This window comes from Oryx dammah, unplaced genomic scaffold (genome assembly GCF_014754425.2).
Source record: "Oryx dammah isolate SB20612 unplaced genomic scaffold, SCBI_Odam_1.1 HiC_scaffold_27, whole genome shotgun sequence".
NCBI lineage: Eukaryota > Metazoa > Chordata > Mammalia > Artiodactyla > Bovidae > Oryx > Oryx dammah.
Window position 1 is genome coordinate 72,953,429 of NW_024070211.1, and position 23,217 is coordinate 72,976,645.

Sequence of the window (23,217 nt, forward strand, 5' to 3'; positions counted from 1 at the left end):
TTTTTTTTGGATGAGGTTGCTCCATGACCACCCCAGGGCCATCATGGGAACCGTCAGAGTAAATGATAGTCAAAATGCCTCTTGGAAATGAAAAAGCTCTGAGAGCTGGGTGTGTGATGTACCTTATTAGCAGGCTGCTGACAAGTTGATTCTGTAGCATGTACTTGACTGTGTTTCACGCTTGGGTGGCCTGGGGCCCGCCTCCTCACTTTCTTCTCCAGAGGAGTAAGGCCTGGGGCTATGGGTGAACCTTCACTCCAGTGAGAAGTCAACTGAAGGCACCTTTCCTGCCCTGAGCAAAAGGTCCCTCATTTAGTTCACTTTTCAAAAGGTTTTTTTCCCATTTCCATTTGATAGAATTTAGCCACCGTCTAGCTGGGCTCCGTGATTGACAAACTGAGCTAATTTCACACCTTCCTAACAGTTTGCATCTTGGGGAGGGCTGCTGAAGTGAAGGGAGAGGAAGAGGATTTGAGGTGCCCGCTCCAGCCTGGGTCTTCATTTCCTGAGCCAGAGCTGGGGAGGTGCAGGAGAATGGTTCAGATGAAGAGGACTGCGATTACGTATGACCTGGTTCCCTTCCTCTGAAACAGCCCCCCTACCACTACCAGAAGGGAAGGAAGGATGTAGCTAAGATGAGAGAAGAGGGAACTTCTGTGGAGGTAAATTGAGAGGAGTGTGGGATAGACTGGGCTGCATGAAGATGTGATGGATCATGTAGACTGGACATTGGAGCCTGGGTGTCTTGTTTCAGACCTTTAGCTGTTTTTTTCTCCTTCCTGGACATGGAATGGTGCTTTGTTTGCCCTTTCTACCTATTCTGCTCTTTTCTTATGCAAATGATCAGACTTTTCTTTTTGTTCCATTGAACTCAGTTCAGTGAGCACTTATTGAACATCTGTTCTGTTCATTGATTGTCAGCAGTTGCTGAGAATTCATTTGCTTGGCACCATGCTATGCATTCATTATCTTTAAAGCCTAATAGAAGAGAAAGCATGGATACAGGTAAATTGAGCCAGGAAGGGGTCCTGGGAAACAACTAGGAACTTCTTCAAAATTTTAATGTGAAAATTATCTTGAAACTCTGGCACTTAAAGAAATTTTTTTTTCTTTTTTCAAAGCATCTTAATAGGTACCCTATAAGAGAAGAAATGTAGTCAATATGAGCCTTTCAGTAGTCAGTACTGTCTTAGAGCCTCACTCCTGATTTCAGCTTCTGCTTCTGATGCTTGCTAAACTCTGTGCTCTTGGAAAAGTTGCTCTCTTTGTGCCTCAGGTTCTTCCTTTATAATATAAAAGTTTTAATTTTGTTTTTAAAGAATCCTGCCTTGAGGATTCCTGAGTCTATATGGGACCATGCTTAGAGTAGAGCCTAATAAATGATATGATAATTATTTTAACTGATGCTTTCATGATAAGTTTTTTTTTTAACTTTACTTTCGTGGAGGGTATTTAGGTTTTTTATTGAACTGTGGCTGATTTACAATGTTGTCTTACTTTCAGGTCTATGTCTGTGTGTGTATATGAAATATATATATATTCTTTTTCAAATTCTTTTCCCTAATACGTGCTAAGGTGCTTCAGTTGTGACCGACTCTTTGCAACCCTATGAACTGTAGTCCACCAGGCTCCTCTGTCCATGGGATACTCCAGGCAAGAGTACTGGAGTTGCTTGCCATGCCCTTCTCCAGGGGATCTTCCCAACCCAGGGATCGAACTTGCATCTCTTATGTCTCCTGCACTGGCAGGTGGTTTCTTTACCACTAGCACCAGCTGGGAAGCCCCCTTTTCCTATATAATTACAGAATGTTGAGTATAATTCTCTGTGATATATAGTAGGTCCTTGTGGTTTATCTATTTTATATATAAAATAGTGTGTGTGTGTTACTCCCAAATTCCTAATTTATCCCTCCCCCACACACACCTTTCCCCTTTGGTAACCATAAGTTTGCTTTCTATGTCTGTGCATGATAGACTTTTGATGTTGCCATTATTTGAGTACAGTTGTGGAGTGTCATATAGCCCGGGACATTTTCTATTGGGACCTTGATTTCCTTTTAGAATTGGAATGAATTTCTGGTTCTCATTCACCGATCTCATTTAATTCTAGATCCCTAGACTTCTAGTAATATAGAAGAATATAGTTCTCCTTGGCTTCCTTTCTCAGGATGTGATGCTTGTTCTTGTTAAAATCATGAACTGGATGTGTGGAGCCTCAGTGTACCTCTTGCCATTGTTAAAGTGAAATTATTAGAGATGTTTCTTAAACCCTGTTAATTCTGTTCTAGTAGTCTATAAATCCTGGACAACATCTGTGGCTTTGTGGTGCTGTGTTTGTCTATTTTTTTTTTCCCTCTTGCTTTCTTCACACTTTACTTCTTTTGTTACTTCATTTAACCTGTATCGTATGCCAGCTTACTCTTGCAGTTGGGAAGGTAATTGACAGACATTTTCATTTGATTTTTTTACTTCATCAGTGAATACACTGGTGGCTTTGATTCTTTTCTTAATCCTTATTGAAGGGCAGGGGATGAGATGATCAGCATCACTGACTCAATGGACATGAATCTGAGCAAACTCTGGGAGGTAGTGAAGGACAGGGGAACCTGGTGTGCTGCAGTCCATGGGGCTGCACAGAGTCCGACTTGACTTAGGGACTGAACAACAACAAAAATTGAAGAAGGGCCAGTTCTCGTTTCCATGTACGCTTAACTTCAGAGCTTTGATGAATATGAAAGAGGACATAAAATCTCGCATAGTCAGTCACTAGTTGAATCGAGGCGTTTAAATTCAAACCAGTCTTAGAAGATGCACTCTCCCTGCATTTTTCTTCCCCTGAAACTTCTAATCTTCCCCTCACCAACTAGTAGTCTACCAGCCTCTTACGGGGACTCTCAGAAGGTAAAGCCATCAGTGTTTATCCTTCATTATCCCCACAGATGCTTGTAATGTGTCTGACACTGTATTAGGGCCTGGGTGTGGTGCCAAAAGTCTCAGCATTGCCCTTCTTGGGTGGCAGGCAGAAAGAGAAGAATGAAGCGTGGCTGAGCCCCGTGTGTACCTGACACCTCAAATGCACAGTGCCATTTCAACCTCTCCCCAGCTCGGAGAGCTGCATCTTAGAGGCTCTAAGAGGTTTAGTTGCTTAGTACTTCTGCACTCACCAGTACTGTTGCCCTTTCACATCGAATGAAAGCTGAACTCAAATGAAGTCATTTGTCATCGTTGCCTTTGCGTTCAGTTCTATTCTCAAATCCACCTGTGTTTGAAATACAGCTCTAAGTTAGCTGGTTTCCATTGATCAGTCTTCACTGCTAGTTTTCAAATACTCATAATTTTAATATTTTACTAGCCCCCTCCCCCACCAAAACAGCACCAATTCTCCTGAAGATACAACTCATGAAAACCAAGTACTCAGATGGGAGCAAATGAATGATTCGTGTCCGTTAACCAGCCTTACATTTCCAGATCATCGGGCAGTTCATTTTCTATATCTGTTTTTGTGAGCCATGTAACTACTCCCATTAGAGACAGTAGCCTATAAAGTAATTACTCTGAATGTCATTGTTTCAGGTATTATTAACTTAGCCCTCTGCAGAGTCTTTTACTGCTGTCAGCTTTTACACAATTGAAAATAAATGTCTTTACCCCTATTGATATTATATTGATAGATGGTGCTGATATATTTGATGCCCACACATTTTTGCTGTCTACATGATTATTGTAGCAACTAGCAACCATCACACCCTGCCAGACTTCTTAATTTGTTTGTACTATTTTTTTAAGGACTTATATTTCCATTCGATTGCCCAGTGATTGATTGCTAGATCTTAGGATATGTACAAGCTGTTGCTTCAAATGCCAATTTGGACTGGTTGAGTGAGTGACTGTGTGTGTCTGTGTGCACACCCACATGTATGTGTGAGTCCCTCATAAAGGAACAAAAGAAGCAATTTCATGCCTTACTCATCAGTCTGTTTCTTATGTTTCAGAAACAACAGGCATAAAGGTCTCCATGTCTTCCTGTTCTCCCTTGGCAATATGTAAAACTAATATTGGCTGAGCGTGCTATTAACCTTGAGTTTAAATTCAGCGTACTTAATTCGTTGATTAATGCCAAGATTAATGCCCAACAGCAAAGGTTGAAAGCTTAAATGTTTGTGAATGTGAGCATGAAATGAAATCCTAATAACCAGTACAATGATTTGGATTTATGGACTATGTTGGCTGCTAAAGATATCTTGGAAATGGTGTCGCACAGACTAATTTGTCAAAGTGGGCCGTGGTAAAGAATTGACTGTTCAGGTTGCAGGAGAAAACCTGAATGAGAAAATATAACTAACATTTTGGGACAGGGCAGGGAGTACTTTGAAAATACCACTAGACTGTTGCCTGAGAGTACCCACACACACCTTTTAAATGTTTAGCCATTTGACACAGGAAATTCTCTTTCTGTGAGATAATATTTTTTGGCAACACAGGAAGTGACAGAGATTTATGATCTTGTTCTTTTCAGTTCTTGAATTCAGCCTTTACTTTTATCTTCTTTATCTGTGTGTTTTCGTGGCTCTTATTACCTGAATTCTAAGACATCTTTAGAAACCACTTTTTTAAAACAATCCTGATTGTACCGAACAATGTTTGTCGTCAGCTTAAATGACCTCTCAGTTTCCCTCCACCTCTACCTTCTCCTAAGTTCCTTCTTTTATGACCACTCCTGTTTGTCAGCTTCACATACTACGGCATTTAGTGTAATATCTTTTTTTGCTTCTTTTTTAAATTATTATTTTCATAAACTACAACATTTAGACTGAGATTTCTTACTCTTACCTCCACCTTCTAGAAATTAAAAGGGACTTGCCAAACCCCAAACCATTACCTGTTTGCTCTTTGGAAACAGGTGGCAGAGTGGGGCTTTGATGCAGTCATCTCCAATTTGTGCTTTTACAAACTTTTAAACATTGTCTCTGATCATTCATATTATATACCAGGAAGACATTTGTAAAGTTTTATGTTTTAAACTTTTTTTAATATGGAAAATGTCAAACCTATGTAAAAGAAACAGATATAAGGAAATTCTGTGTGTCTGTGACACAGATTCAATAAGTGCCAGTTTGTGGCCAATCTCATTCATTGACACCTCTCCCAGATGGTTATTTTGAAGCAAATCCCCCAAATCACATAATCTGTGAATGTTTCACTACATACCTTTAAAAGAGGCTCTTTTTTAAAACTACTAAAACTGTTCCATATTTTTAAAATCACAGAATTCCATAATATCTTCGAATATCAGATTACTATTCACATTTTGTAGACCATGTTGTAACCTGAAGTTTATTTATTTGAATGGAGTTTCAAGCAATGACCATAAATTACAACTGTTGGTGCCCCCTTGTAATTTTTCACTGACGAAACTTTACTTGCCTTAGAAGCTGTTGTTGTAGTCTGTACTCTTAGAAGAGTTTGTTGTACTCTGTACTCTTAGAAGAGTTTGTTGTACTCTGAGTTTTCATGGCTATATCCCTGTGTTGTTGGATAACCTGCTTCCCCAACCCTTTTATTTCCTGTAAATTGATAGTAGATCTGAGTCAGGTTTAATATTTTTTTCAAAATTGTTTCATGGATGGTATTAAATGCTTCTAGCAGGAGACACATAAATGCCTAGCTCTTTCTTTTTTTGTGATATCAGCAGCCATTGATAATTACTGCCTGGATTCATCAGGATTCGTTCTTAATATATCAGGAATACTCTGTATAGAGAAATGAGTCCTCATCTGGTATTTGGTTACCCTAAGGAACAGTTCATAAAGGAAACCTTGATTTCTCTGTTGATTTCCTACCATCTTCCACTGGTGACCAGTAGTTTGTTTGCTTGCTTGCTTGTTTTAATGCTTATTGTTTCAATCAAGGCTTTGACTGAAGTATATTTGATATGTTTGATCCATTCCAATTATTTTCTTGCTAGTTCTCATATTACTCCTTCTTTGACCAGTGGGGGCCAATGCATATTGTCTTCTGAGGCCTTTTGACATAACCCTGGGTGTTTTCTGTGAGTCCCCTTGGTTCCTCTTACTGGGAAATAAGACAATCCATAGTCTGGGTACCAGGGGAATTCATTGCTACTGGGATTTTCTGGATGCTGGGCATATGACAGTGAGCCAAAAGGCAAACACTTCTTAAGGTTATGTTTTATAGGAGGGGACGGGCAACAAAAAGTAAAATATATATCTTTCAGATTACAGTAGAGCTGTGGAGAGAAATAAAACTGAGGTGGAACTCGAAATGCTCATGAGGATTGATGGTGTCAGTTTTAGATAGCATGTTCAGAAAATGCCCTACTGAAAAAATGGGAGGAGGATGTGTGAGCACCATATTGAAGGAGGTGAGAGAGGAAGAGGTTCAGAAGTCTGACACAGGTATTTAACAGGTGGGGGGAACAGTCAGTGCAAAGGTCTTGGGGTGACCATCAACATCCAGCATTAAGAAAAGGTGTATGAAAAGTCATCTCCAGAGAGATTTTTGTCTGTTTTGTTTACAGGAATAATAGTGCCTGGCACACATATTTATTGAATGAATGACTATTTAAAGCATTTTTTTAAGTAGTTGATAGCTTTTTTGTTTCTTTGTTCTAAGTGGGTGACTTCACCAGCTATCAACTTTCTAATCTTGAAGAATTGTTTTTGTAAAATTTTAAGATTAAAATCTGCTAAAAACATTAAGTTTGAGACATGAAGCAAGGGCATTCTGAGCACTTATTAACAATTTTAATATAATGCTCTTTAATATTTTATCTATAGGGGAATGCAGAGGATTGGGTTAGACTGTTAGAGTGGAATTAGCCAATTATATTAGAAGGCACAGTTTTCTGGCCAAGCTTTTATTCTTATTGTCACTCAGCATTATTTGCCTGAATTGATGCTTCAGGCAAAATCGCATACTACTGCAAAAGAAGAGCTGTTCTGCGTGTGTGTGTGTGTGTGTGTGTGTGTGTGTGTGTTCAGTCGCTTCAGTCGTGTGTGATCTTTGCGACCCTGTGGACTGTAGCCCGCCAGGCTCCTCTGTCCAGGCAAGAATACTTGAGTGTGTTACCATGCTGTTCTCCAGAGGATCTTCCCGACCCAGGGATCGAACCTGCATCTCTTACATCTACCTGCATTGGCAGGTGGGTTCATTGCTACTAGCACCACCTGGGAAGCCCTTTCCTATTGTCACTCAGCGTTATTTGCCTGGATCTACACTGAAGGCATGGAGAAGGCAATGGCACCCCACTCCAGTACTCTTGCCTGGAAAATCCCATGGACGGAGGAGCCTGGTAGGCTGCAGTCCATGGGGTCGCTGAGGGTCGGACACGACTGAGCGACTTCACTTTCACTTTTCACTTTCATGCATTGGAGAAGGAAATGGCACCCCACTCCAGTGTTCTTGCCTGGAGAATCCCAGGGATGGGGGAGCCTGGTGGGCTGCCGTCTATGGGGTCGCACAGAGTTGGACATGACTGAAGCGACTTAGCAGCAGCAGCAGCACACCTAAGGCAAAATTGCACATGGCCACAAAAGAGGAGCTCTGTCCCTGGTGACTGGAGTGTGACCACTTTTATCAGCTGGGTGACTGTGGCTCTACTGTCCTCAGTGTGAATGCAGGCCCAGTGGGGCCGAGTTTGCCTCTGTGCAGTGTAAGAAGCATCTCTCTATTATCCGAATAGTTCATGACGGAAGAATAATTTGTTGCCTCTCCTGTTTAAAGGAAATTGACAGGTCTCTTCCCACAGGGATTTGGGATGAATATTTGAAACTCTGACATCCTCTCATTAGAACCCCACTGGTTGGGGTGTGATGAAAACTCACAGCAGCTTCTCTTGAAGTCCTGCTGCTGCTGCTGCTGCTAAGTCGCTTCAGCTGTGTCTGACTCTGTGCGACCCCAGAGACGACAGCCCACCAGGTTCCCCCGTCCCTGGGATTCTCCAGGCAAGAGCACCATCCCTTCTCTAATATCCTGAGTAGTCCTGTCTCAGGCCTTCCCAGCCCTCAGCTCTCTTGCACATGATTGATTCCATACTTTCTGTTTCTGATATTCCTCCCTTCCCCGCCATGGTGGGGGCAGCACTGCATATTGCAGAAAATGCATGGATAGCTTGGGAGTTTGGGATTGACATGTACACACATGTTTAAAATGCCTTTCCATTAAAAAAAAAAAAAAACAATGTCTGTCTGGATTCAGCTCCTACCTGTGTAACCTAGAACATTTCCTTGAGTTTTCAGACTGGTTTCTCTCCACTGAGGTCAAGGTAAAGCCTGCTGTGCTTGCCTCAGGGTATAGTTGAAAGATTCTAATATAATGATGAAAATACATTGTACCACTTAAAAGGAAAAGAGTGTCCTTATAATGAATATCTTTAGCACTCAAGTCACCCATTTTTTCATTCAGTATGTAACAAGTAATGATTGAGGACCTGTTGTGTGCCAGGCCCTGTTCTCCAGATTGAGGAAAGAGCACTGAACAGGCCAACTGAAGTCCCTAAGGAGCTTACGTTCGTTGGGGCAGCAAACAGTAGCCATCCCATAGGTCAGATAATTTCTGCATGTGGGGTGTGTGCCAAGGAAAAAGCAGAGTAAGGAGGTAGAGTGGCCGGGTTAGCAGATCAGGGAAGGCTTCCCAGGAAAAGTCAGAGCATCGTGTGCAGGAGGGAAGAGAGGGAGGCACGTGCACTCTGGGAGGAAGGGTGTTCCAGGAAGAACGAGCGTGGATGCCGAAGCCTGAGGTGTGAGGTTACCAGGTAAAATACAGGAAGCACCACGATCATGAATTTCACGTAGAGTGTTTTATTTATTGAACTCTGAGTATATGACAAATGGCAGTTCCCTGGTGGCTTAGATGATAAAAAATTTGCCCACGATACGGGAGACCCAGGTTTGATCCTTGGGTTGGAAAGATCCCCTAGAGAAGGGAATGGCTACCTACTCCAGTATTCTTGCCTGGAGAATTCCATGGACAGAGGAGTCTGGTGGTCTGTAGTCCACAGGATCACAAAGAGTCAGCCATGACTAAGCGACTGTGCTTTCACTTTCACGTATGACAAATACTGCATGCAGCTTACTAAAAAGAAAAATCATCCTTTGTGTGAAATTCGAATTTAGCTGAGCATCTTTTCCCCTCTTCTCACAAGTCCGGCAACCCTCCAGACGCGGGAATGAACCTGGCGGGTGTTTGGTTATGGAAGGAGGATCTTGTTTGGAGGGCAGGGGGAGTGAGATAGCAGTGTAAGCTTGAGGGTAAATTCTGGGTTTTATTCTAAGGGTACGGAGAAGCCCCTGGAGGGTCTGAGTTAGTGTGGGATGTGATCCAGTTTAGGATTAGGTGATCACCTCTGCTGCACAGAGCAGACATCAGGCAAGAAGGCTGCAGGCAGCAGGTTGTCATCACTGTCACACAGTGAAGACATCTGTCATCACAGCCCTTCCAGCACTGCCCACAGCGGGAGCGGAGGGAACCCTTTCTGAAGAATTCTGTGGAGAAGATCTAGGCAGTCCTACTCTGATATTGGAGGCTGGACCGTGCTCATGGGACTGCAGGAACCACATGTCTGGTTCCCCTGCTAAGTGCCGGCCCTGGACAGGACAGATGGCACTTCCATCCCCAGCCATGGGGCCGCCCTGCACCCGTGTCTTCATCTGCCATGATGAGCGACCTTGCCCATATGATTACGTGGAAACCAGAGGACACGGTGTGTGTGAAGCGCTTTCCCTAGCACTTGGCTCTTGGTGCACTGTAGGTTTTCTTGTCCTTCTCTGTCATCTACCTGCTTCCCCAGGCACAGCCTTTCCTAACAAGCCACTTGGCCAAAATATTCATCAGCTCAGGTGTTTGATGGAGAGGATGGGGCCAGGCAGTGGGACCGCTCACATGTGGAGACGTCTTTTACCATGTGCATTTCCTTTTTGAATCTTTAGAAAAGGAGAGTAGGCCTGGGAAGAGCGTGAGTGGGGTAACGAGATCTTCTTTTTAAATTTTTTTAAGCATGTTCCTTAATGAGTAGCTACATTAGATAGGTTATCAGTACAGCAAATATGTGTATGCATATACAGGTGTGTATCATCAGTTTATCTAATGAATATAATCAGTTGTGTCATTTTGCTAGGTAACCCACATGGTGGTGTCTAACTATATTTTTTAGGTCTCATAGCTAATAGAATTATTATACAGTACCCAAGCCAGCACCTCTGTGTTGTAGATGAGAAAACTTGAAAGTCAGATGGTTTAAGGTTATACCCCTAGTTGTTTGTGGAGTTGGACATAGAATCTGTTTTGGTGGATTCCAGATTCAGCAGCCCTCTTGTCCCTACCCTTTAAAGTGTCTCTGACATTTCATGTTCTGGTCCAGGGACGGGATCTCAGTTATCACCCAGCCCTGCCACTCACTAGTGAGTGAAAGTGAAGTCACTCAGTCTCTGACTCTTTGTGACCCCATGGACTGGAGCCTACCTAGCCTACCAGGCTCCTCCATCCATGAAATTTCCCAGGCAAGAGTACTGCAGTGGGTTGCCATTTCCTTCTCCAGAGGATCTTCCCAACCCATGGATCAAACCTGGGTCTCCCACATTGTCGGCAAACTCTTTTACCATCTAAGCCACTGGGGAAGTCGCTAGTGAGTGGACCTCTGCACTTCTCAGCACCTTCAAGTCTTGCTTTCCTCACGTGTAATCTGGGCGTGGTACCCACCTAATAGGGCACTTCAGGGAATTAAATGATGGGATACAGTCAAGTTCATTTGTTTTTTTCCCAGATGCACTGAACTATAAACCTTCAGTCAATGATTGTATGCTTATATAATGTAATGCCTTTAAAAATTACTCAATAAATGTTCTTTGTAAGAAAAAAAAATCATAATATGAAAATTTACATAAAGAGAATCCTAAGCATCTAAGACATCAACCTCTAGAGGTAATCTTAGACTTTTCTTATGCGTATTTACTTTTTGACCACACTTAACTCTTGGAAAAATACTGGTGAAATTGTGTGTCAGTGATTCATTAAAGCAAAACCCTTCACATTATCCATGAGAGAAGAGGCCATGTCAGAGCCTGATTATTATTCTTTCAAAAGAACAGAATATTACTGCAGAGATTAAGTCTAGTTCTGCAGACGTACACATAGATATACGTTAAATCTCCTACTCATTTTTGCTGTAATTTTATTATTTCTTTTCCCTCTTTAAAATCCAATTCAAGCTGTAGGCATCTCTGTTGGTAGTGTCTCTTTTCTTAAATGTAAGAATTGTCAATCTGAGAGAGCTTGAAAGTAAGTATGACCTACCTGATGTCTGTTTAGGAACTTTGCTTTGATTTACGTTGTACGTTGATGAAGCTGCAAAACCTTCTTGGATCAAAGAAGTTTAAATCATTGGAAGGAGAAATGTCAAAAATAAAATTGGTTAATTTTAGATCTCCTTGCTCAAGAAAAGTGATTCTTTGTGCCCTCTCTCTGGGAGATGCCTTCATGTTCCAAAGGTCTAGCCTGCCTGGTCTTTTCTGGTTCTATTTCCTCTTCATGCTGCTACTGCTAAATCGCTTCAGTTGTGTCTGACTCTGTGCGACCCCATAGATGGCAGCCCATCAGGCTCCCCCGTCCCTGGGATTCTCCAGGCAAGAACACTGGAGTGGGTTGCCATTTCCTTCTCCAATGCATGAAAGTGAAAAGTGAAAGTGAAGTCGCTCAGTCGTGTCCGACCCTCAGCGACCCCATGGACTGCAGCCTACCAGGCTCCTCCGTCCATGGGATTTTCCAGGCAAGAGTACTGGAGTGGATTGCCATTGCCTTCTTCTTCTTCCTCTTCATATTTTTTAAATTTTTATTGAAGGATAATTGCTTTACAGAATTTTGTTATTAACATGAATCAGCCATAGGTATACATATATCCTCTCTCTTTTGAACCTCCCTCCCATCTCCAGCCCCATTCTACCACTCTAGATTGATACAGAGCCCCTGTTTGAGTTTCCTGAGCCATACAGCAAATTCCCCCTGGCTATCATTATATATAGTAATGTAAATTGCCTTGTTACTCTTTCCATACATCTCACCCTCTCCTCCCCTGCCTCTTTATTTTGTAGCCTGGGGCTAGTGCACTAAAAAGATTAGTTCTGTAGAAGTTTCACCTTCAAATCAAAGGTTATTATAGTCACGGTTCTGCTTCTCTATTGATTGCTGCATGCGTGTTGCCCTAAACTTAGATGATTTTCAATTCTTAGACTCACTACAGTGATCTGTGGGAGATTTTAAGGCTGCCCATTCCCTTCCCTGGCAGAGGGCTTGACCGAGGACTTGCCAGCTTGCAGGAGTTGGGTAGAGGTGAGGGTAGGCAGTGGGAGGGTCCAGCACCACAGATTTAATCCCAGAGAGAGCTCTAAGGTTGCAGTTGGAAAATTGTAGCCAAGCCAGTAGGTGACCACAGGCAGAAATAGGGCCCTGGGGTTCTGAGAGCCAGAAGAACACTAAGATGAAAAGAATGTGTTAAAGTAGAAGAGCTTCCAGATCAGGAAGACAGGGGGCTCTCCCTGGGGTCCAGCTTTCTTAGGTAGGATGATATGCTGGGTGGTTAGACACATTTAGGGAGCCAGGGTAGATTGGACAAAACAGTTAGGGATGAGGAAGTTGAATTAAAATCCCTGAACAAGATTTTTCCCTGTGTTGTCAATGATGTTCTTATTTAGGAAAATGTTGCTCATTGAGGGCTGTTTTGTTTCAATACTTGGAGTTACTGCCAGTGCTGGCTTTCTTCCAGTCCTGGTAATCCACTGAGATTTCAGAAAGAAATGTGTTTGTTTTTTTGTTTTTTTACTCCACTCCCCATGGAGTAATTGATTTATGTATAATTTAATTATTTTGTTAACCAGTTAGCTTATCACTGTGTACAGAAACAGCCACCCTGAAAACCCACTGTCCTCATTCTGGGTCAAGATATTCAGAATGGATTTTTCCTCTCTTATGAGTGTGTATGTAATGGTAAGATTTCTTGCTAAATTCAAAATACACTGACTCCATTTCCCATACTTTCTGAGATGCCCTTGAAATCTCACATGGTATTATCCAGTGATTTAGAGTAAGAAGAACTGAGATAAATGATCAGTTTCAAAGAGGAATTAAGTCTTGAGTATTCTGTAGGGCAGTCATACTTTAGAAGATCACCTTGGACTGTATTTTCATCAGAGTAAATTTTGGAAGATTCTTCGAAGGGCAGAGGAGTGAATGTACTCTCCTTTATCTGATCTCGCTAATGTGTCTCCTTTTGCTTGATTTTCTTTATTCATAGTCATGTCTCATCTCTCCCTATCATGCTCTTCATGAGGACATTTTTTATTCTGACATGCTGCTGTGTGCATTTTGTTATTTATTTAATGTGGGATTGACTATGAATCTGTGCCCTGCTCGCTCACCCTCATGCTTTTTTGTGCAATGGAAGTTCTTGCAGTCAGGTCAGCAATCTATTTGAATCCTTCATGGTATAAATATGCTTTAAAGCACTGTCTTACTGAGTCCATTTACAAAAATTTAATTTGAATTAAATAATTCAGTCCAGCCTAAGCATACAAGGCACAGATGTGTGCAGTGCTGCTGGGACCAGCTTCGTCCCCTTGGAGGCTTCTTCACTGCTGGTTCTTCCTCACTTTTCTCACTTATAGAGTGCTTTTCCTTTGTGATTTTTGCCTTTCATGGTGATGCTGCTGTATAAGTGCTCAGTGTTTAGACATAGGCATTTCAGGCAAGTTGCTATTTTCTTATGAGTAAAAACCATTGCAACCTTTCTTATGAGCAGTCCTTTTGAGTCTCTGAAGCCATTCACAAAGCTGGTCAAGTCTAATTTCACTCCACAAAAAGAAAAGAGAATATGATACTTTTCCTATCCAGGAATTCCACCCACCCCCAAACTTAGCTGCCCTCTGCATATTGCTTTCAGATCACTTGCAGCAGCAGAGGGCTTTATGCAAATTGCCCAATTATTTTGGGTCCTAGTCAAAATCACCTTGCTTTATTTTAGAATAGTGGAACTGCTTTCTTTGAAAACTCGCCCAGAGCTGGGGGGCTAACCAGCTTTCTGACTCTGCATTGCTGACCTGAAAGTATAACTTCACTTACATCCCTGCCTTCTCCATGATCCTCCAAGGATGCCCCCGCCCTCTGGCTCTGTTCATTTTTATGGGTCCACCTGGCCATAGAAACATTATTTTCATTTCCTGTTTATTAACCATCTTTAATAATCTCATATTAGTGAATGGGTGATATGCTGTCTTGGAATTATATGGCCAGTTTTGGCAAAGAGGTTAGACATCAATATCAGTCAGTGCATTCTCCAGTTACTAGAAAGTGTAAATCTGCCTTATTTTTCTTTGGTAACCTTTTTTGAAGTCATTCCTGTAAAATTTCGTACTTCTGCTTTCTCTTTCCTCCTCTCCTGCTCTCTAAACTCTGGTGCATTGACAGAACAATCAGTCTTCCACAATGGCTCTCACAAGATTGCTGAAGGGTTTTTTTTCTTTCCTCATCTCTCTTTCCAATAGGTTTTATCACCCTGTTCCTTGAGATAGTGTGAAGTGAACAGCCACAAAATGAGAGGAAGCCTTGATCCGTTAGCCTTAAACTCTCAGTTGCATTCCTAATTTGGAGATAAATGATGGAGTTCTGTGCGTCAGATGACTTGCTGTTACCTTTCCAGACACGCCAGAGCAAATAACAAATCATTCCTGTCCTTTTGCTAAATAAATGGCACAGAAGCACCTTTGCATTCCTATCCCCTGGCGGCAGTGTTCAAATCTTTTAACTTTGTACCATAAGAGCCCCCCTCTCCTTCTGCATAGAATTATGAAGATTAAATGATTAAGGAACTAGTCATTATGAAGTTTTTGAAGGATGGATGTACAGTGTAATCATAGGCTCCTTGGGACCTTGACTGGTTATTGTTGCATCTGAGAGCAGACCTCTCTGGGTTGCTAGCTAAGAGTGTGGGAGTCTGACTAATAATGGTATTAACAATAACCCACTTTCTGTGTACAAGGCACTGTGCTCCGGCTTGGCACAGACGTTAATTCATTTGCAAATGAGCCGGCATACTTAGAGTCTCTGGTTCCTGTTTTTCAGGTTGAAAATTGGTGTCCCCATTTACCTTGGAGAGCAAAAAATCCCTATGAAGAAGCTGATCATAATTCATTGGTAAGTGGTTTTGGAAACCTCTTACCTGGCTTGTGATTTGGGGCTGCTGCCAAGTAGTACATGTAGAGACTTTAGAGATGCCAGCTGTAATCTGAAATAATAGTAAACTGAAGAACTTCTGTCCCCAGCCCTGTGGAAATTTGAGTGGCCACATCAACCCCGTTACCATTATGTTTATTTATTGAGCAGTTCTCTGAGGGTTCCTAAGTCAGTAAGACCTGGTACCAGACTTGGAGGTACCCAGTGATCTGGTAATGAAGGTGGTGGTTGTAAATGGTGACTGTACCCATGTCGACACTGAAACACAGGCCCATGGAAACTAGTGAGGAAGTGGCCATCACAGCCTGCGTGGGTCAGGAGAGATGTAAAGAGAAAATGACCTTGGAGTTGAATTTGAAGTGATGAATGACTTTATACCAGATCAAGGAGAGAAAGATGTCTCTGATGTGAGTTAAAAAGGTGCCCATACAAGAGCCTGGCATTTTCAGGAGAAGAGCCTGGGACAAGGCCATAGGGGTCTGAATGAGCTAGAATGAAGAAGAGATGGGAAAGGTAGGTAGGGGCTGTGAAAAGCTTCATATTAAAAACTCAAGCCCTTATTCTTTTCCTCAGAGGTCAGCAGACTTTTTCTGTGAAAGGCCAGATAGTAGATACTTTCTCTTTGTAAGCCATAAGAAAGTCTCTGTATACCTACTCAATTCTGACCTTGAGCACAGGGCAGCCCTCGCCATATGCAAATGAGTGGGCGTGGCTGTGTTCTCACAAAACTATGTAGAAAAACAGGCAATGAGGAAGATCATCAGGAAAGAAGGAGATCATCAAAACAGCAAGAGAGTTCCAGAAAAACATCTACTTTTGCTTTATTGACTACACCAAAGCCTTTGACTGCGTGGATCACAACAAACTGTGGATAATTCTTAAAGAGATGGGAACACCAGACCACCTGACCTGCCTCCTAAGAAATCTGTCTGCAGGTCAAGAAGCAACCATTGGAACTGGACATGGAACAACAGACTGGTTCTAGATCAGGAAAGGAGTACGTCAAGGCTATATACTGTCACCCTGCTTATTTAACTTATATGCAGAGTACATCATGCAAAGTGCCGGACTGGATGAAGCACAAACTGGAACCAAGATTGCCGGGAGAAATATCAATAGCCTCAGATACGCAGATGATACCACCCTTACGGTGGAAAGCGAAGAAGAACTAAACAGCCTCTTGATGAAAGTAAAAGAGGAGAGTGAAAGAGTTGGCTTAAAACTCAACATTCAAAAAACTAAGATCATGGCATCCGGTCCCATCACTTCATGACAAATAGATGGGGAAACAATGGAAACAGTGACAGACTTTATTTTCTTGGGCTCCAAAACCACTGCAAATGGTGTTTGCAGCCATGACATTAAAAGACACTTCCTCCTTGGAAGAAAAGCTATGACTAACCTAGATATCATGTTCAAAAGCAGAGACATTACTTTACCAACAAAGGTCCGTCTAGTTAATGCTGTGGTTTTTCCAGTAGTCATGTGTGGATGTGAAAGTTCGACCATAAAGAAAGCAGAGCACTGAAGAATTAATGTTTTTGAACTGTGGTGTTGGAGAAGACTCTTGTGAGTCCCTTGGACTGCAAGGAGATCTAACTAGTCAATCCTAAAGGAAATCAGTCCTGAATATTCATTGGAAGGACTGATGCTGAAGCTGCAACTCCAATACTCTGGCCACCTGATGCGAACAACCGACTCGTTGCGAAAGACCCTGATCCTGGGAAAGATAAAAGGCGGGAGGAGAAGGGGACGACAGAGAATGAGATGGTTGGATGGCATCACATGACACAATGGACATGAGTTTGAATGGGCTCCAGGAGTTGGTGTTGGACAGGGAAGCCTGTCGTGCTGTAGTCCATGGGGTCACAGGGTCAGACGCAACTGAGCAACTGAACTGAACTGAGAAAGATTTGGTCAAAGAGCCAGTTTGCTGAGCCTCACTTAGACCATGGGATTCTTGGGACATAATTGAGTCATGGCATGGTCAGATGAGTGTTTAGAATCAATTATGGTGACTGCTGAAAGATGGATTCAGCATGGTTTCTTTAGATGTTATATGAAAAAAATACTAATATTATTTCTCCCTGTTCTTTCAATCACTGATTACATCCAGCTATTGTAGAAAAATACTCTTTCTGACTTTTAAGTTATTCTGGCTTGAATTAAAAATTTCATTCAGTTACAATAGTAAAGTGATATTCCTGGCTTTTAATTTCCTTGTAGAAAATAATAAACTTTTGTTTATTTGGATTGGGGCAAGACTAGAGGGTTAGCATGTATTTTCCTACTTTGTGGACGGAATGAGGCTTTGTTTCAGCCTCCACAATGGCAGGTAGCCTGTTAAGGATAAACTTCAGTTTTCCCAGGAGTCTGCTCCCCCGAAGTAGATCCAAAGGGCCAATAAATTTGAGTGCAGACAATTTCAAGATGCATCAAGCACATTTCACTGTAAAATACACATTTTGACCTAGCTCAGGGCTTGGCAATGCCTGTGCTGCTTTTCTCCGCTTCTAATTGTTTAATGATGTCCCTTATATAGCAGAGCAGCAGTCAGTGGCCCTTTGCCTCAGTTTGCAGCCCCAGAACCTTCAAGCAATGCTCTTCAGTGAACCAGACTCCCTTTTGAAGCCACACGTTTAATTGACTCTCTCTTTCAAGTTTTCAAACGTCACATCATGAAAACCATTATGCTTTTGGGCTTCTTATCTCCTATTCATTTTTATTAAATTTCTGTTTCTAGGCAGAAATTCGTACAGATGTTAATATTCTCTACAGTATGATGAAAAAGCATGAAGAATTCCGATGGATGAGACTGCGGATCCGGCGAATGGCTGATGCGTGGATCCAAGCAATCAAGTCTTTGGCAGTGAAGCAGAATCTTGAGAAGAGAAAGCGGAAGAAAGTGAGTTTCTGATTAATTCACTTCAGCTGAATGCCAGTTTCTTGAAAATTTGATATTCATGGAGACGAGACTAAGAGAAATGTCATGTCCCCAGTGATATTCCCTGGGGGCGAGTCTACACAGGGTCTTCCTGTACAGCCATTTTTGGGCTTTTTCCCCGGTTTACAACAATCTTAGCAGGAACTAGCACATGTTTTTCTTCAGTGAAGCCAGGCAGACTATCTGCCTGTAAGATTTTCCTATGTACCATCTGAGTCACTCTCAGTAGCATCAGGAAGTTTAATTCTCTTTTCTTTACTCGAATACAACCTTAAAGAACTTCCTGTTACATCATCATGACAGTTTCATACTCTGGGTATTTGTCCGTTCTGCCATTTGTGCAACCAGCTGGTGAGTCTCACTGCTGCTCTGTTTGGTGGCGGTTCTGCTCGTGTTCCTGAGACAGAGATACTGTAAATTGAACTTGAGCCAGTTTGCTTTGACGTTCATGAGGAGATGCTTGGGAAACCCTTGTAATATCCCTGAGCGTGAAGCTCTTATACCCTAGGTTTAGTTAAGCTAACATCGCTGTTTTCCTTTCAGACTGCAGTCAGTTGAATCACATTAAAAGCTGCCTTGCTACTCTGAATTTACACGTGGAAACCCATACTGACTGAGGTTCTCACTGTCAGCTAAAACATACTGACTGATATGTATTAAATATGAATCTCATGTGAGCATAATATCTTTTATATATGAAAAAAAGAAATTATCAAAAACTACTAGAATTTTTTCAAAGAACTTGAAAGCCAACTTTAATAGCCTCCTATTGCCCAAGGTGGCACAATTTGGTAATCAGTAAGAATAATAACTGCAGTGTACTGAAACCCATCAAATATACTTATGTTCATTTCATGTATAATAATACACATATTTTTTTTTTAAAATCTTCCTTTGTCATCATTAGTGAATGCTAAAGAACAAATCTGTTGTTTTGAAAACCAATAAGTAAAAGGAAATAATCAGGTATTTACCAGGTTTTTTGTTATGTAAGCTGTCCATGAGGGATAGTTTTCTCTTTCTAGAAGTACCAATATTACAGCTAATGAATGTAGAAGGAATGATAGAATGTCATCAATGGCAAGCCATAATGGATCAATGCATCTAGTTAGTGATCATCAGTAGCTCCAAACACCACAAAACAGAAACGCCCAGATATTGTTCCTACCACTGGAAGTACACAGCACTATCTATGAAGTAGTGTTGCCCAAAAAATCAAATACAAATTTGATCATGGCTGCAGCTGTAGCTATTGATTTACCGTAAATACAAGGGACAGAAAAATCTGTTTTACAGTCAGTGAAACCTAGAGGGTTTCTGGAAATACAACCTAGTTTCTTTGACAAGTAAATTACAAGCTCCTCTCCCTCCCAGAAAGGAAGATCAGGCAGTTAACCTACAGTTAGAGAAGGCTAAGAGAGGTATGAGACATTACAGTTTATGCACTTTATTTGAATTCTGGCTCAAATAACTGCTTTTGGGAAAAATAAGGGACAGTTGAGCAAGTGTATGCACTAACTGGATATTGGATGATACTAAGAAATTAATAGCTGTGTTAGGGGTGACAGTGATATTACAGTTGTATTTTTTAAGTGAAAATGTATTTCTTTTAGAAATTCCAGCTGAGATTTTTACAGATGATAGGCTCTCTCAGATTTGTTTCAAGATAAGCTGGAGGGGTTGGGAGAAAGTGAGGGGTGTATACTAAATAAGACCTGTCAGGAGGTGATCGTTGTTGAAGTCAGTAATTGTTAAGTACATCAGAATTGACTGTATTGTCATATCTGTTTTTGTTAGTGTTTGAAATTTATCATGTTAAAAGCTTAAAAATATTCCATCTGTGGCAAAAAAGCCCATTATTGTTAAAAGATATTTTATTGTCCTGGTTGACTGTCCTTTAATCTTGATTTTTTACCTTTGGAAAGCAGGATTATCTGTCCAAAGCCATACCGAATGCAGAAATGACTATTTCTCTAAAACAACAATGAGAGATCATTTCCTTTCTTTCTATTTAACTTCTAGAAAAATTATTTACTCCATGTTGAGATTTTATTTTTGGAATTGGTGAGTGGTTTTTTGGTAGGTTACTGTGGAATTTGTACTTGATCCAATGAGAATCAGTATGTCCCTCTTTTTTTTTTTTTCAGGTCCTTGTTCACCTGGGCCTCCTGACTAAGGAATCTGGATTTAAGATTGCAGAGACAGCTTTCAGTGGTGGCCCTCTTGGTGAATTAGTTCAGTGGAGTGATTTAATTACATCTCTGTACTTACTGGGCCATGACATTAGGATTTCAGCTTCACTGGCAGAGCTCAAGGAGTAAGGAGATTACTTTTCAATTTTAAAATCAGAATACAAAAAAGAAATTGTAAACTCTTACAGCCCTCTATTAGTGTGTAATTTCTTGTGGAGAAAAATGAAAGTGATAATTCACTAAACAGGAGATAAGAAGATTATTTTCAGGAGCTAAATACATACACTGTGAAAAGGCTAATATGTTTTCATTGTAGCTTCAAGCTCCAGAGGCTTGATAAATGAATGCCAGAAAATTCAAACTAAGGAGCTTATTCTCTGCTGTTACAGGTGCTTCCAACATCTGCAGCACAAAACATTATTAACTTTCCTAATTCCCTGTCTCTTGCTGAAATGTATACCCTTCCCTCCTCAACATCACACTTTCTAAATCTTCAAACAGGGCAGGTTCCTGTTTGTAATTTAATTTGGAGAAGATGAATTTCTCGAAAGCACTGATCCAATCCTATTTCAATTAGCCCACTTGCAACTCTGAGTCTGTTAATTCTACCTAGGTTTTTTGGTTTCATTGAAATGTGCTTCTAGCTTGAATCCGCCGTTAATCACTTTTAGACTGACACGGCTGACCAAGCAGAAGTGCTTAGCTCTCCTTTCCTCCTTTTTGGATAACTGCCCATTGAGACTCTCTACCCAACAGCCAAGTTAGCATGAAGCAATATGTCAACTGTTCCAAAAGAAAACACTTGAAGGGACATTCTAGAGATGGAAGACGTAAGACAGCACATGACCCACCTTGCTCCTACTTTATTGTCCAGCGAGGTCACTGTGTTAGGTCCAAGGTCCACACAGGATTAGAGGCAGTATTGAGATGAAAAAGCAGTATTATCAATAAAACAGTGTCAGCTCTCATTTGTTAAATGGTTTCCATGTGCTAAAACCATGATCCAGGCTTTAGTTATAGCAGTAATATCAACAGTTATGATATTGATGGTGAAAATATCATATGTCACCAATTATGACAGCCATAATATTGATAGTGCCCATTTAGAACTAACATTTGTTGAACACTTCCTGTGCACCAGATATTAAGCGCTTCATATATTTTATTTAGTCCTTAGTGCAAGCCTACAAGTAGGTACTGTTGGCTTTCTACATTTTAAAGATGAGAAAACTGGGGTTCAAACCAAAAATGGGTTCTTCAAGGTCCTATTGAGGATATGTGGGAGAGCCAGGATTTGAGCCCTCTGTCTCTCTGACCTCAAAGCCTGTGCTCTTGACCATGGAACCACAATGCTCCTTTCAAAGCTCGAGAAACCCAAGGTCTTTCTGAGCCCTTCACCACTCTTTAATAGCTGCCTGCCATTGCCTTTGCCCTGCTTCCTTAAAAAAAAAACACATTGGGGACACAACCTCTGAAGTGGGTGTATTCATACATTGTACGGTCATTCCTTCACCTCCTCCTTTGGGCTGGTTCTTGATATGGGACATAGAGATGATCAGCCTATGGTCAAGGAGATGCAAACCTTTAGATAATTACAACTGATGCATTATACAATAGTGACACTAATTGCACTGTGATTAGTACTACTTGAGGTGAGGATGATAAGTATAGGGAGTGGAGAAAGTGTGAATATTGCTCACCACTGTGTATTGAGCACCTACAACAGCAGGTACTCATAACTGTTCACTGAACAAATAAGTGAAGAGATTGGAGAGAGGGTGGTGAAGAAATGGAGCACTATGGGTACTCTGGGGATAGGTACTTCCTAGGGAGGCCCAAAAAGCCATATTAGGGATCTACTAGGCAGAGACTTGATTTGCTGGTCTAGAAGATCATGGAGGTCTTGAAGCCCTGGTGTCAAAGCCAGATGTGTTTATTAATTTTGGAGCAGTGGTTCCCACACATGCCTACACGTTAGAATCACCTAGAGATCTTTTTAGACTCCCCCAGCCCAGACCATATTCCAGACTAATTAAATGACAGCTTTTGGGGGTAAGGCTCAGGCATAACTCTCTGTTGATGCTCTCAGGTATAGCACAGGGATCCTCTTTTATTAATCAAGTTTCATGGGCCCACGGCCACACCCACTGTTTGTATATTATCTATGACTGCTTTCCTTCTACAAGAGCAGAGTTAAATAGCTGTGACAGAGAATATGTAGCCTGTGAAGATGAAAGTATTTACTACCTGGCCCTTTACAGAAAATTTTTTCAAATTCTTGGTAAGAAATTGGTTCTTTCAGAAACCCAGCAGAGAAAAGGGTGCTTAGAGCAGTGTCATTGAGGAGCTGTAGGCAGAGGCCTATTGATGACTCTTGTCCTTTGGAGTAAGGGTGTCCATAGTTTGGTTAAGGACTGTTAAGGGATGTGAGCAGGGATAAATAGATAAATGGCCAATTTCTGGGCAGATGGCAGTATGGTTAGCAGTTATATGCTTTACCATGTGAAGCTCACCTACAATCAAGTATGTTGGCTCTGAGTGTGAGCAGGGGTTTAAATAAATGATTAGGTTTATGTTAGTGGATGGATGGAAGGATAATGAAAAAGTATAAACCATAGTGCCAGTTCTTAAATACAGTCTAGTCAGAAGGAAAAATTAGACATAAGAGAAAAAATTAGCAAACAGCACAGAGCAGTATTTTGTTGTTGTTCAGTAGCTCAGTCATGTCTGACTCTGTGACCATGTGAACTGGAGCACGCCAGGCTTCCTTGTCCTTCACCATCTCCTGGAGCTTGCTCAAACTCATGTCCATTGAGTCAATGATGCCATCCAACTATCTCGTCA

At 41.4% G+C, this 23,217-nt stretch overlaps 1 protein-coding gene across 2 annotated transcripts in view; it reads left to right on the top strand.

The window, feature by feature from the left end:
* The window catches only part of MGAT5 (alpha-1,6-mannosylglycoprotein 6-beta-N-acetylglucosaminyltransferase), a 394,846-nt gene that overhangs the window by 232,805 nt on the left and 138,824 nt on the right, over positions 1-23,217 (top strand). For both annotated transcript variants that reach the window (XM_040228417.1, XM_040228416.1), the window contains exons 7-9: positions 15,127-15,198; positions 17,981-18,142; positions 20,329-20,498. In XM_040228417.1, coding sequence (XP_040084351.1) covers positions 15,127-15,198; positions 17,981-18,142; positions 20,329-20,498 — 404 coding nt within the window. The remainder of the gene's footprint in view (positions 1-15,126; positions 15,199-17,980; positions 18,143-20,328; positions 20,499-23,217) is intronic.